At 36.6% G+C, this 14,276-nt stretch overlaps 1 protein-coding gene across 1 annotated transcript in view; it reads right to left on the bottom strand.

Moving 5' to 3' along the window:
• PIGK (phosphatidylinositol glycan anchor biosynthesis class K) overlaps positions 1–4,041 on the bottom strand; it is a 64,188-nt gene extending 60,147 nt beyond the window's left edge. Inside the window, exons 1-3 of the mRNA XM_042819579.1 lie at positions 3,943–4,041; positions 2,872–2,925; positions 677–768 (exon numbers count right to left, since the gene is read on the bottom strand). Of these exons, the coding sequence (XP_042675513.1) occupies positions 677–768; positions 2,872–2,925; positions 3,943–4,041 (245 nt within the window). The remainder of the gene's footprint in view (positions 1–676; positions 769–2,871; positions 2,926–3,942) is intronic.
• Between the last annotated feature and the right edge of the window lie 10,235 nt (positions 4,042–14,276).

Genomic DNA, 14,276 nt, shown 5'->3' with positions numbered 1-14,276 from the left:
ATTCTGTTGTTCATTAAGTGCTGATACGCTCCACACGCTAGAAAGATAAATGCTACCCAAAATAACTGAAGCACAGATCCTCAAAAATAATCAAAGTAAATTACTTCATTTGGAATAAAATGCAGACAGTTGAGCGCAAACATGCACCATATGCACTCTTAAAAAACACACTGTCCCTACATCCAGCCAAACAATTTTGGTGTTAATTTGCTGCTTAACTGTTAAACTAAAGTAATCCAATCATGTATGTTACTGCTATTCCCATACTGTAAAACTTAAACCACATAATGATTCCAGCAATCAAAAACTATTCCTTAACTCATTTAGGTTTAGTTTTATCCTAGCAGAACTTTCCTCTTACAAACTGAATCATTGTGCCCATGCATCAGCAAATCAGAGCAACCTATATTCATAGACGCACAAACCATTTTCCCAATGAATTCTTCTGTTAGATGACAAGTAATTTAAACCACCAGACAGTTCGATTTAAAACAAGGAAAAAATCCTTTCAAAACAAACAAGCAAACCCCAACACAAAAGAGCACACCTAAGAACCGTGATAAATGTTTATTTCTAAGTTAGCTTAAACTGGGAAGAAAAATGTATTTTCATACTGCTTCACATAGCAGAAAGACTTTAGTAGCACATTTGAAAGGATTCACCAAGATCCCCTCACCTGTCAGGAATGCCCAATCTCTTGACACTTCTGTATACTGAAAGAGTGTTTGCCACATGACGGTAATTAAACCAGAATCGAGACGTACATACCTTGAATTTTTAAGGAAAGAGAAAAAACAGCACCACATTAAGTAGTGTAAAATACACAGAGGCCTGGCTTATGCATCCGAAGACACTGATAACAGGTATTGAACAAAGTAACAAATCAGAAAGAAAACAGCAACATCAAGAAAGTCATGATGTAAGCTATATACATGTGAACCTTTGCTGTACCAAAGAAATAAATGTGGAAAATAAATGTTAAAAAAAAAATGCGTTTTAGGTGTTTGCTCATGACAAAATTGACATAAAACCCAACTAAGTATAGAAAAAGCCATTTTAGGGAATAAACCAGCAAGAACAGTGAGCAGATAAGCTATTCTATTTCCTCTTACTGTCTCCATAGCCAATAAAAGAAAAATCTAAGGAAGAGTTTTCATCTCTATAGCAAACCCCTTCTGGGAGCACGACTGCATAAATGCATAAGTGAATTCATGCAGAAACCACACTGGGGAAAATACAATGAGAGTACTTTGCATTTAAGGAGTCAAACATAATAAAGAGCTACATAAACTCTAACCAAAATCTGAACACAAAGTCTCAAAAAATTTCAAAGGAATTCAGTTAGATTAACAAGGTGAAGGGTTGGGGATGAGTCATTCACAGCATCATTAAGGTTGGAAGAGATCAATTCCCCAGGTGAGATATTATTTAATCTGCCCTCAAAAGCTCCAAACCAATGAGATTCCAAAATTTTCAGAGGTTCCTTGTTGGCCTTATCACTGTCCTTGTGTTTACATCAAGTTCACTACTTCTCATTTGTTCTACACCAACAGCAACCTTCTTTTGCAGAAAAATTCCTTTTGCTTTACCAATCTTTCAGACAGATGAAGAAAAAAGCTTTATAAAAGATCTGATTTTAAAAGCAGAAAAATAGAAAAGAAGGAATGACCATAGCATTTCAGACAGTTTAAATTCCTCAATTCCAAATTAAATAGAAATATCTTTAAGCAAATTTGTGCCATCTAACATCTTTTTCTCTATACTTAAAGAAACTTAAAATCCAAATTCAGTCTGGAAGGATTTTCAAGTCCATTCAGTTACAAATTTCAAAAACTCCCACGTGTACATTTGCCTTTCAGCAAGACTCACAGCTCTAAAAACTGACCCCAGCAAATAGAGCTGTGACTTTTATCATCCCCTCCATTACCTCTTACAACACAGTAGAAAACATGCCCAGGCTTGAAGCCATTGATGGCAGCCAAATCCTCCCTATTTTATCACTTAGAAAATCTGTAATAATTGTTACAAAGACAAATTATGAACTGTTTAAAAATACATAATTTGCAGAGAATCTGTTGAGGATAGAAAGTATAGTTATTCAGACAGAACATTCCACTTCATCTTTTTATTAAGCACTCTAACAAAAATGTTTATTTGTTAATAGCATTAAAAGAAATACTTGATGTTTTAATAGTTCCTAGTTTGTACTTTATAGAAATTATTCCTTCTAATTCAATTCATTACTATTTACTTTCATTTTATGTTGTTAAATTTTAGTATCTGTAAAACAAACATCTGCTACCGAGTAATCATGATAGTGTTCTGAAACAAATTAGTCATTAAGACCTGAGCTGTGATTAAGAACCAATTCTGCAGTATGATTCAAAGTTAATAAAAGATTCATGGCAAAGAAAAAAAATTAACAACTGTTGATTTAAACATTATCTCTCCTCAATTTATTTTATTCTAAGCCCGTTATCACAAGTTAACAGATTGACTAAGGATACACAAATCAGAAACAAATTATACCTTCCTGGTCAAAGAGACATACCTCTCTGATATCATAACTACATGCTAATTCAATATGCATTGTGATAATTTAACTGTTTTAATGCTGTTGAACTTTACTTTAATGAAATCTGCCATGTAACTGTATGTTCTGAGTGCTTGATGTGTAATTACACGGAACAGATAATTTTATTACAGTTAATAGATTTGCAGGGATCACTTCAAATTTATTTATTTCCAAGTCTTTATCCTTCCATTCCATTTCTTTCAAATGAACAGAATTACTGCACAACTGTTGCAAATACAGTACATTATGAAAAACTGAAAACCTTTTTTTGTAGAATTTGCCAGAACTACACTTACCAGAACTGCCCAGTTATTTGTATGCCCGCTTTTGAAGAACTGTTCTGCTTGATCCTGAGAGATGGAGACAATATTAGATGTTTTTCAGCAGAAAGAAACAAACGATCATTTCTATTTTTGTTTCCACAAAACAAAGCATATTTGATTTCTTGGACTTAGCATACCTAAAAAAAAATTTACCAAAGCTTCAAAGCCAGAGATTTTTCTTATCCCTTCCGTGAAACTTGCTAAACAACAAGAAGATCCATTAGTCACTTTCAGCTTAGTTAACAAGGAAAGCCTATGCATGTCTATACCACAGTATGCTCCAAGAACAAAATACATTAATTTACTGACTTACAATTTCTTTCTTAGTGAGATAAGGAGCTTGGGTGAAGTTCTATTTTATTGTTCCTTTTGTTTCTTCAGAAAAAGTCTTTAGTCTTGTTTCTAGCAGAGAAGTCAACCTATACTTTATGCCCCATGTTTAGAAACAAGGAGCCAGGACAATAGCAGTCCACTACCTCAATCAATCACGGCTCCCCGCAGGCTTTGCAAACTGCAAGCATCAGGACACCGAGCGGGACCGGGACTCCAGGAGCAATAAGTGCACCGTGCAAAAAGCACATTGCTGATATAAGAAATCAACGCAGCAGGCGATGCGGCCCGCAGACTCGCTCACAGCAGGCAAAACTGCAGCATGAAGGCCGGGGGAACTCTTTATTCACACACGGCTTTGCAAATGTCCAGAAAGGCAAAGTGAGCCTGCGCAACTGAAAGTTATACTGCATGACCACAGCAAAACTGCATTTCAGGAGGCAGCGAACGTATTAAATGAAAGGAGGGTTTTTTAACAACTCTTCTCGCTCCCTAAGCAACCCGCACGTGCTCGCGCTCCTACACCACACCCCACACCCGAGGCAACGGCACCGCAGCCGCGCTGGGGCGGAGCGAGGCGGGGCTCCACCCCACCAGGGGCAGTCCGGGCTCGCGGCAAGATGAAGGAAGAAAGCAGCGCCCAGGTAGCAGAACGGAGTCTGCGGCGCCGCTCGCCCTCTGTCCCCACCACCGCTCTCCTTCCAGCCCTCGTACCTGGATGCCGCTGGCGAGCACCGCGCCGCAGCACCCCAGGAGCAACGCCGCTACGGCGGCGGCTCTGGCCCAGCGGGCGGCGGGCGCGGCGACGGCCATGTTGCCCCGCTCCGCTGCGCTGCCGGAAGGGGCGAAGCGGCCTCTGCGCATGCTTCGCGGTGCCGCCCCGGCCGGAGAGGCGCAGCTGCTGCTCCACGGGGAGACCGGGAGCAATCTCCGGCTCCGAGCTGTGCCGAGCGATTGCATACTTAAAGTGCGGGCTTACGTGCGCTTTTTACGTACCAGAAATGAGCTCGAGTCGCCGCTGGGTGTTGTGGAGGCACGGTGAGGGCAGGATGCAGAGCGGAGCAGCTTCAGGGGGGCTGGAGGAAAGGAACAGAGGAATGAGAGCAGATCTTATGTCAAGATGTCTTGCTATAGCCTTGCCTTTAGCACACATGGCTCATCCGTCAGAGCCAGTGAATCATCAGGCTTGTAACACAATCTACCAAACCGTTTGGTATGATCTTTTGATTTCCACTAATTCACCTTTTCAGCGTCTTTGCTCAGTTACCCGATGCCTTCCATTACAAGATACAGAATCTGCCCTGGACCGTGGAAGCTGTTTCCTGCTCCATGTATTTGTCGTCAGTAATGACTTTTCAGACAGCAGCATATTTTAATATATTGGTGTTGGAATTTCAGTAATGTTACGTTTGCTGTTTGAAATCATGACTGGTTTCCTCGTGATAAACATAATCACCTGTGATTAGATTAAATTTTGTGCCTACAGCCAATGAACTTTTTGCCTTTCAAAGACAACAGTCACCAGCTCCTGTTATGCTTGAGCACATCTCCTGTGTGAGCTTATTATGAACGCACTGAGAACTGCTGTGGCTATCTGTGTCTGTTTGTCCCTACTTGTAAGCCACGTTATGAAGCCTCTTGCTCCAGAATGCTACATGAATTTAGAATGGGTCCAAGTATAAGATTTCTCCTTGCCCTTTCAATTGTTTCTGCTTTTATCGTTCTCAGATGAGTTCAGGATGCGTCACTGATCCCAAAGGACAGGCAGCTATCTTTCAGAGCATATCCTCATCCAGTTTTATAAACTGGTGAGCTAATTTTGTGTTCTTTGACTTGGGTGGGCCTTCACTACCTTTTAGCTCCTGTGTGGGCAACCTTGTCTAGTGGGTGGCACCCTGCCCACAGCAGAGAGTTGGAAGTGGTCTTTAAGGCCCCTTCCAACTCAAGCCATTCTCTGAATCTGTCGTTCATACTGAAGGAAAAGTTAAGTCAAATTTTACCACTAGAAAGAACAATTCCTTACAAGGAATCTTTCCTGGCACAAGAAGTAATTAACATTTTTTTGTTTTCTTAATAAAACTTAAAAAACAGCAACAACAAAAAACCCACATCAAATTCACTTGAAAACTTCTGAACCTTCTAAAATGTGCATCACAAGCAACCTTAATCATGGCATTCTTTGAAATATTTTACTATAGTTTTATTAATATTCTTTTCATTGTACATGATTTGCTATGTAACAAAAAAGGAAAGAACATTTCTGTCATGAATCTGACAGCATTGGAATGATGTAAACATAGTTTTTCACTTTTGGACTCTGCAGACATCTACTGAGCAATTGAGAAGTGAAATATCACTTGCAGGGAATGAGACATTTCAGATACTGGGTTTCACAGGCAGAATAGTTTAAGCGCACTTGTCAATATTGCAGTTATTTGTCATGACAGTATGTGGCAACATACAGTAAGGTTCAATTGGCTCTTGATGTAAAAGCATAGCTGCAAATTCATCACTTGTGTCACGTGCTGTCTGCTGCAGCATCTGAGCAATGTTCAGATCGTCTGCAGCAACACTGCAAATGTCACTCTTTTATTCTAAGCATTCAGGTCTAATTGATGCCTTCCCTTCCCAGAGTGGAAACAGTGCTGTGATACAGCAAGTTCAGTTTCACAAGCACTTTGGAGACCAAAGGAATGGTCTCCAAATTTATATGCTCTGTTATACAGTGCGCAGTTCAGCTTTTTAGGTCTCTCTAGCATTTTTTGCCTTCTAGATTCCCATAGCCCATTCGAGTGCATTTTGTAATGGATCTCTTTCTTCTACTTATGATACTTATGAATTTTATTTCTGTACAGTCTGTGTTTTATCGGCTTTAGTATTCATCAGTCACACAGGAACACCCCTTCAGTGCTTCAGGCATTATTCCTGGAGGTGGCATCACTTGTTATTTTTTTCCCAGTAAGATAGTAAAAAAAAAAAAAAAGCTTTGCCTTTATTTTTTTCATCTCTATGTCCTATAGGCAGCTCTCAGTACAAATGTGGTGTTTGCTTCCATGCCTGTAGGGGAGTTTTTGTCTAGAATAAAGCTCTGTGCTGTCTGCTTCTCATTTTCATTCTGGTTTGTTTTCATGCTAACGACAGTATTTTTCATGCTCGGAGTCTTTTTAGATTGACCTTTGCCACCATGTTTCTTGTACCTCATGCTGAGTAATTAGAAAGGACACCAAATTTGTATTCCAAAATGATTTGTAATTAAAGCGACTATTTAAAAAGCTGCTGTAGCTGCAGCTGGTATTCACATTAGTGCACTTCTTGGTGCCCTTCCAAATTCTTCCCTCCTCCAGCAGGTTGCTCCAGCCTTAATCCTCTAATCTAAACCGTCTTGAAACTGCCCTCTTAGAGCCATCTGTCAGTTCCTCCTGCCCAGCATGGTGCCTGGCCTTCCTCTGAGGAGGGGCAGCAATTGCAAATGTAACCTGTAAGCTACTAAAACAAGAATTTATGCCTACTAGAGTTTACCTAAACATTTTTGGCCACAAAGTGTTGTGCTTATTATATACATATAAATACCAATTAAATATCTTGATTTTTGCTAGTATTAACCTCGATTATATTACCTATACATATCTTCGCATCTCTTCTTTCTTGTGTACTCTTCATCCTGGTCCTGTGTTTCTTCTGCTGCTCTTATCAGACATGCACATATTGGCCAATAATTTTCTACAGTAGAAATAAGATAAAGAAAAAAAAATTAGCTCATTTATTGTTCTTCCAAAAGAAAAATGAAAAGGAACTCTTGCAATGAAATGTGTCAACAAGACAGATTCTTGAGTAATCAGCAGTAATTGGTCAACTGTATTATCACTAAAAAAAATGCAGATTTATTACTTTCTTCATTTTGACTGTCAGAACAGTGCATTTGAAAATTCAGAAAAGTCCCTGAATATTTCCCATTTTTATATTGCTTCTGGGTTTTGTAACCAAGAAATGAGTCTGTTAAAGTTTGGTGCCTGAGCTGATAAAATTGCTGCCTCCAATTATGGAACCTGGATGAAAAAAAGTAATCAAGTTAATGACAGATTTTATTAATTTGTTTGTTGTTTGTGTGGGATTATTTTGTTTGTTTTAAGTGTTCTTTTTGTTGTTGTTTGTTTTTTACAGTTTCTGTTTGTGGGAGAATGGCTTTTCTACAGAATGTTATAATTTAGAAGATATACAATAGTGAGGTAATTCTGATCAAAAATATGCAACAGTGTTATGGTAGTAATCAATACAGAACTTCCAAAGGAAAATAACTACACAGACATCTTTCTTCTACAATTATAAAGTTGAAACCATTTTACTGGCCTGTATGTTTTAATATATTCTTTTTGTACACTGGTTAAATGCATTAGAAACTACATTTTTGTTCATAGAATCCAGCTGCTTATGTCTAGCTCACAATCAAACTGAACAATGTTTTTCACTCTTATTTACAAAGTTAAATTACGGGAATAATTTTTCACCATGCTTTTTGAGGTCAAATTAGAGCTCAGACAAAAACCTTGGACACTAGAATGAAATTCAGTTGACGTTTGTTCTTAATGAAGTAACCATCTACTATGTCATTAGTGCTGCTTTGTAATTAATGACTCAAATCTCATCAAGTGTGTAGTTTCCATTATGTTGCATTGTGCAATAATCCAGTATTTCATGTTCAGAAGACGCCAGGTTACAAAGAGTCCCAATGGCTTGTCCTGTAAGTAACATAAGTAAAATATGAGAAAACAAAATATAAAAAGAAGTGGTACCTTGTTTACATTGTTTGTTAGGTATAATAGCAGTCATCAAATATTACATTTGGTCTAGTGGAACAATACCTTTTCTCAGTAGAAATCAATGCTGAAAACTTTTATCATTCTCTTTTATTAAGGTAACAAAATATGTGAAAAATGCAGCAATAAAAGAATGCCTTCATCTTTTTTAAATCATCCCCTTCTTTGCATTTTTTCCATTGATATTTCTAAGGGGTTCATTCTCAAATGAAAAGCTTACGGGCTTTTTATTTAGGAACAAGATATGAATCCTATTTAAATTGCTCTGAGTAAAGCTAAATTTAAAATCATAGCTCTACTCTTAACTTCAAGCAGTGGATATAACACATCATGTTTGAGAATCCTTAAGAAGCCATAATTTTTATTCCGCTCCAGTTCTGACACCTCTGTGCTAAGTCTGTCACACGTCTGAAACGTGCCAAGTATTGCAGTGTCTCAGGTGTCATGGATTCATGATTTTTCATTGCTGTTCCACACCATGAGGTGGAAGGACCTCCTAGTCAATGAGCTGAAGTTTTCTCTGCTTTGCTGGTTAAATTAACTCAAGTAAAGGGCTATATTGCTGACGAACTGATTTTAGCTCCCTTATCATTACTTAAAACTGTCTTGTGTATTCTTAAATTACTCTATAGCCTGCAATCGAAATACATCCTTTTGTATTACAAATAACCTTCATTTGAAAGCAAGGTTTTATTTTACTCTGTTGAGAACTACTCATTAGCTAAATGAGAAAACAAGCACAAAGTTTTGAGAATTACAGGCTGAATGCACAAAAGCAGTACCTGAAGAAAAAAAAAAACAAAAAAAACAGACTTAATATTATGAAAAATGTAATAGAAATAGGCAGTGAATAGAGTCAACTTTGAAAAAGGTTACTCAGACACCAAGTACAATAATGTTGATGAATGTTAAATATTTGAACAGTGAGCATACTGACTCTAGTCAATTATCAGCAGAGGTTATGTAGATCACAGTGTGATGAGTTACTAGAACTGACTGGTGGAAGACTGCACTAAAAAACTGAAAGGCAAAATCTAAGGCAAATTCAAAAACAGGCCTATGAAATATTCACAGAAATATTCTTAACAGATGGAACGATTTAATATATTAAAAAAAAAAAAAAAAAAAAGCCACTGTAAATATGAACAATTATTTTTGTTTTCCCAAGTGTTATGTGATCAAGAGTAAAAAAAAATTTTTAGACAAAGGATTGCTGGAACATTTTGGAGTAGCTGGTAAGCTGGAAACAAAAGTAGCAATGGATCAACAAACCTTAATAATTCCCCAGACTGTTCAAACAATGTAAAACACAGAGTCTGGCTCCCTCCTCAGCTACTTTTAGCAGGATACTCTGAAAGTTGCTGTAGGTCAGATGGAAAGAATTCGTGCTGAACTAAGCGTGGAATATCCTTCAACATATTACAATTTCTAACGCCATTATACTTAATGCTATTTGGAATTAGAAGTACTCATTTCTTTGAGCATATTTGCTGGAAACTGTTTCCAAGTAAAAATGCCAGAATGAGTTCATCAATTGAAATGATAATACTTGGGAGCCAGATTTTGCTGTGAGTTATAAAAATGCAGCATTGTTGGAATTTCCTTCTGTGCAGTAGGTCACTTAAATGCCTTTTCACCACTGAAGCATTGGCAGTCAGCGCCAAGTGGAATTTTACTTAAAAAATGAAATGGGATCTTACTTAAGCAAGAGTGTAGATGAAACTAAATAACAAATTCAGCAAGAAAGTGAACTGGTGGCTAGGCAATCCCCCAGATACTTCATTTCTTAAAAGCCAAATTCTGTGGCATAAACTGATCAGGGTATTGTGCAAACTGAGGAGAACTGCTGAGATGAGAATGCAGTTGGTTATGAATTCTATGAAAGTTTTTTCCATATTGTTCTGCACTCTTCTCATGAATAAAAAAACTAAAGGCTTTCTTTTCACCTCTAATAATAATTGTGAGGAGGAGTGTATCCTAATGAAATTTTTTTCTCTAGAAACTGAAAGATACTGTCAAGAAGAAGTCATAGTAATAACAGTAATTAGCAACACATTAATACATATCTGTTGATTCTATGTATTTGTCCTGTTTTATGACCTGAATACATTATTTCAGCTATTAAATATATATTACATGAAAAATTAAAACCTATGTTTACTGTGGTAAATGATCTTTTATATTTTTAAGATAAGCATTTGAATTTGCACATTAATTCAAGGTGAATTATTTTTATATGTAGAAAAGACAGCAATCGATCAGTTTCAACTAGTCAGTATCTTAATGGGTACATCTGCAAAAATATTTTCTCAGTGACAGTCATCTTCCTGAGCTTTAACTCTCTGAGAGCTAGCGAAGATTTCCTTAAACAAAAATTCTCTCATTATAAAGTGCTGAAAAATTTATATTTTGTCTTGTACTTGGAAAAAAATAAAGAATAATTATTGTGTGTATATATGAAAGATTTAAAGTACAGGGCCTGATACATATTTCATGGAACATTCAGTGTGATAATTTTAGCAGGCTTTTGCCTCACCATTATGACACGTTCACATTAGTGAAATGGCCATACTCCACAAAGTTCAGAGACCCAAAAACCCAAACAGCACAATCCAAGTCAACAGAGTCATGTATTAATTGAGTATATGCCTGGCTTCAATTGTAGAGACTACAAAGGTGATTCAAAGCTGTTTTCTGTGACACCCTCTCTTCATTTTTTAATAAATTGTTAGCTGAGTGCTCTGGAAGATATGACATTCTGACAGCCCATTAATAGTACTGGGGGAAATAAGAACAAAGAAAAACCTCTTTGGAGATTGAAAATCATTCAAGACAAGCTTTCAATAAAAGTATTCAATTCAGTGTTTAAGCACTTCAAATACATATTATTTATAAGGTCTATTAGCTAAATGATCATACATCTGAAGAAATAACATTTGCTTACCAGGTACAGAAATGTATGGTCTCTGGTTTAGAATAGATACAATAATCAGATAATAATTTGACTTTATAGTTATAAAAATAATAGACATTTTCCATCTGTCCACCAGTACCTACCCAAGGACATCAAAGCATTGGTGTTAATTTCATGATATCTTGAAACCAGGAGACTGCCAAACTTACTCAATATTTTTGGGTGTTGTTACTACGTATTCATTTTCACTGTTTCGTTTGATTAGGTTTACCTGCATATTTCCAGAATATGAGGAAAATGACTTCATTTCTAGGAGGTTGTTACATACCATGATGTTATGGGAAGCATTTTTAATGCAAATCCTCTTCCACGGATGAATTTTTATCACAAGAATATTTAAAGTTAAGGGGGCTTGACATATTTTGTCTCCCTTAGATCCTCATTGAGCAACTGGAAAAGCATAAACTATCTTTTCCATTTCCTTCAGTAATTCTGTATCTAGTTATGATAATCTAAAATTGTCAGATTGGTTTTCAAATCCTTTTCTGAAATAAGCTTATCCATTAGGCTATTTATCTGCTTAGAATTCTAGAAAGAAAATGTACTCTCTCAGAGGAGATCTTTTTACGGTCACAAATGAAAAATGTATTTTGGAAGAGAAATATCTTTGTGTTTGCATTAGTAATATTGAGTGGTAAATTCAGCTCTTTTCCAGAAATTGCTTATAACATTTTTTTTCCATAATAAAAGTCAGATAGGAAAGCTAGCTCTACAAGTCATAATTCTTCTAACCTAGAGACTAAATGAATGAAACATGGAGAGGAGAGGAGAGGAGAGGAGAGGAGAGGAGAGGAGAGGAGAGGGGAATTGGAAATCCGTGGTAAAGTTAATAATTTAGTTTCTTACTGCCCACTGTAGTCAGGGGGCTGTAAAAGACATTCTTAAAACTGCAGACTCCCAGGCTGTCATGCTTTCTAATTTTTGAATACATGGAGATACGGAACATGCTAGTGATTGAAGTTTTATAAGATAACTTGAATAATGAAATGGAAGGTATTAACATCATGAGCTCAGTAAGATCCAGAATATACAAGGAAAAACATGTGAAACAAGTGATCACTTTTTCAAATGCATATCAAAATACTGTTTAAAGCAACGTGTTTTTGGTTTTTTTTTCCTGAACATTTATGAATAAATATGAAAGCTGCAGGGAGCCTGTGGCTTGTACAGCTGTGCAGATCTGTAGCAACCTGCCTCTTGAAACATGTTCAGGGAGGAGCAGAACTCTGTAAGAAGTTCTCCAGAAAACCACTAACAGTCTTCTCTTGATTGCTGCCTTGTGTCATGACTGTAACACCCAGTCAGGGCATGTTTGCTATCCAGAACAGTTTGATTTCTTTAGGAATATAAAGGCCCTGTTAGGAATTGAGGCTGTACAACTACTTAATTTTATTGGATAGGAGGAGAGGACTTGGTGATTCAAGTGCTGAGTATTTTTAGTAATTTCAAATGTTAAAAATGTTATTCAGTATCTCGTTCTATTGCGTATCAAGCCATACACTTCTTCCATTTAGCCAATAGTTTTCAACCCATGCTTTGTTGTTCTGAGTTCAGGTTCAACCAGCATATTACAGTTTCATCAACTGTTCTGTTACCTCTGCTAATAAGCCATCTGGCAGGGTGTCATCTTCTACTGAAAACAGGCATTTGATCCAATTTTCATTTGTTATAATGTCAAGAAAGCATTCATTGAAGTCAGTGACTAAATTCAATGTTCTTGTACGTCAGCCGAAAGTCAGAATTAATTTTGAATTAACATTAAAACATTTACATGGTTAAAACTTCTGCCAGTTCCTCTCATGTTATCTCTCAACACAGCTTATTGCATGTTAAGATATTGTTTTTTATCTTTTCCTTGTTTTGTGTTCTGATTTTCATCTAACTATTATGCACCGTGTACATTTAAAGTTCTATAAATTAGTTTATGTTCATTTGCAAGAGCAAAAAGTTAAATAGATGAATTCAAGAACCTTAGCTCATTCAGAAGGGGCTTAGCTCAATCAAAACTAAAATTCAGTCCACAAAATATTTGCTCCTAAAATAAAATTGAGAGTTGTGAGCCAACACCTTCCTAAGTTACAACCTTCCTAGGTCTATAAAGGGGGTTTGGATAGTCATCCTCCACTTTATAATGAAATATGAAAAGCAAAGCTTTAACTCTAAATAAATTAAGTTCTTTAACGATGAAACAACAGATACCAGTGGCTAACCTGAATCTTGACAGCTACTGCTTTGTGATGAATACTGAGTATGGCAATAGGTGGCTCTTCAGGTTTTCCAGGACACGAGTTATTGCAGTGATCAGTCTCAACAAGAACACATGCCAATGTTATTCCATTGTGAACCCTAAGTATAGTAAGTCATACTGTCACAAAATAAAGTTTCTGTTTACATCTACAGCTTGTCCAAAATTAATAGTACTTTGAGTTTTCTGTATTGAAATAAAAACCTATAAATGTGAATGTCCTATGGGCTCTATCTTACTGGAAAAAGTTCAGTCTAGAATCCTCCTCGACTCTAGGTAAAAAAGATCATATCAATCTAACTTGCACCTTTTTCCCCATTACTTGACATCACAGTATGATGAGCCACTGTAAAGACATCAGTGTGAAGAATTGCTGAAAGTTTCTCAATAAGAGCAATCATATCATCATATCATATGGCTCTTGTAAGCCCTTCAAATTGGAAGTTGTCACTGCTTTCCATTCATTTAGCTTTCTATTAAAACAAACAAACAAACAAAAAAGAACAACAGGCTTCTCTTTTCAAAAGTTGTACTTTCTATGTTGATTTTCAAGTAGAGAAGATTTTGAATGTGGTTGAATAACTGGTTATACAAATAAGGCACTGGTGCATTATATTGCTCAAATAAAACCCAAATGATAAGTAGCAGGAAATCATACTTTCTAACAATCTTATACTCTTTTGAGTCTCCAGAATGAAGTGTAATAGCTGTGGGTGAATTATTTTCTTTCCATCTCCCCAGGTTATTCACTTCATGCCTATTATTCAGTATACTGAAGAATGGTAACTGAGGAACACAAATAATCTTCCAAAGAGTGATTTCTGTATATTGGTCGGGAAGTTCCAGTTTAAGTACCATAAAATAAAAGCAAAAAGCATCAAGAAGCCATATTGAATAAGGCTGAAGGTCTGTTTAAGTTCACTGTGATCTCAACAATAGAGTCCAGCAATCATAGGAATCAAGTTAAAAACAGGGAAAACTTCTACAGGATCTCTTGCTTTCCATCTTGCTAAAG

Source organism: Centrocercus urophasianus, unplaced genomic scaffold (assembly GCF_019232065.1).
Source record: "Centrocercus urophasianus isolate 14NV4802_14NV808 unplaced genomic scaffold, USGS_Curo_1.0 seq_18, whole genome shotgun sequence".
NCBI classification, from domain to species: Eukaryota; Metazoa; Chordata; class Aves; order Galliformes; family Phasianidae; genus Centrocercus; species Centrocercus urophasianus.
The sequence above is the reverse complement of the archived record's forward strand: the minus strand, read 5'-3'. Positions and strand labels throughout refer to the sequence as shown.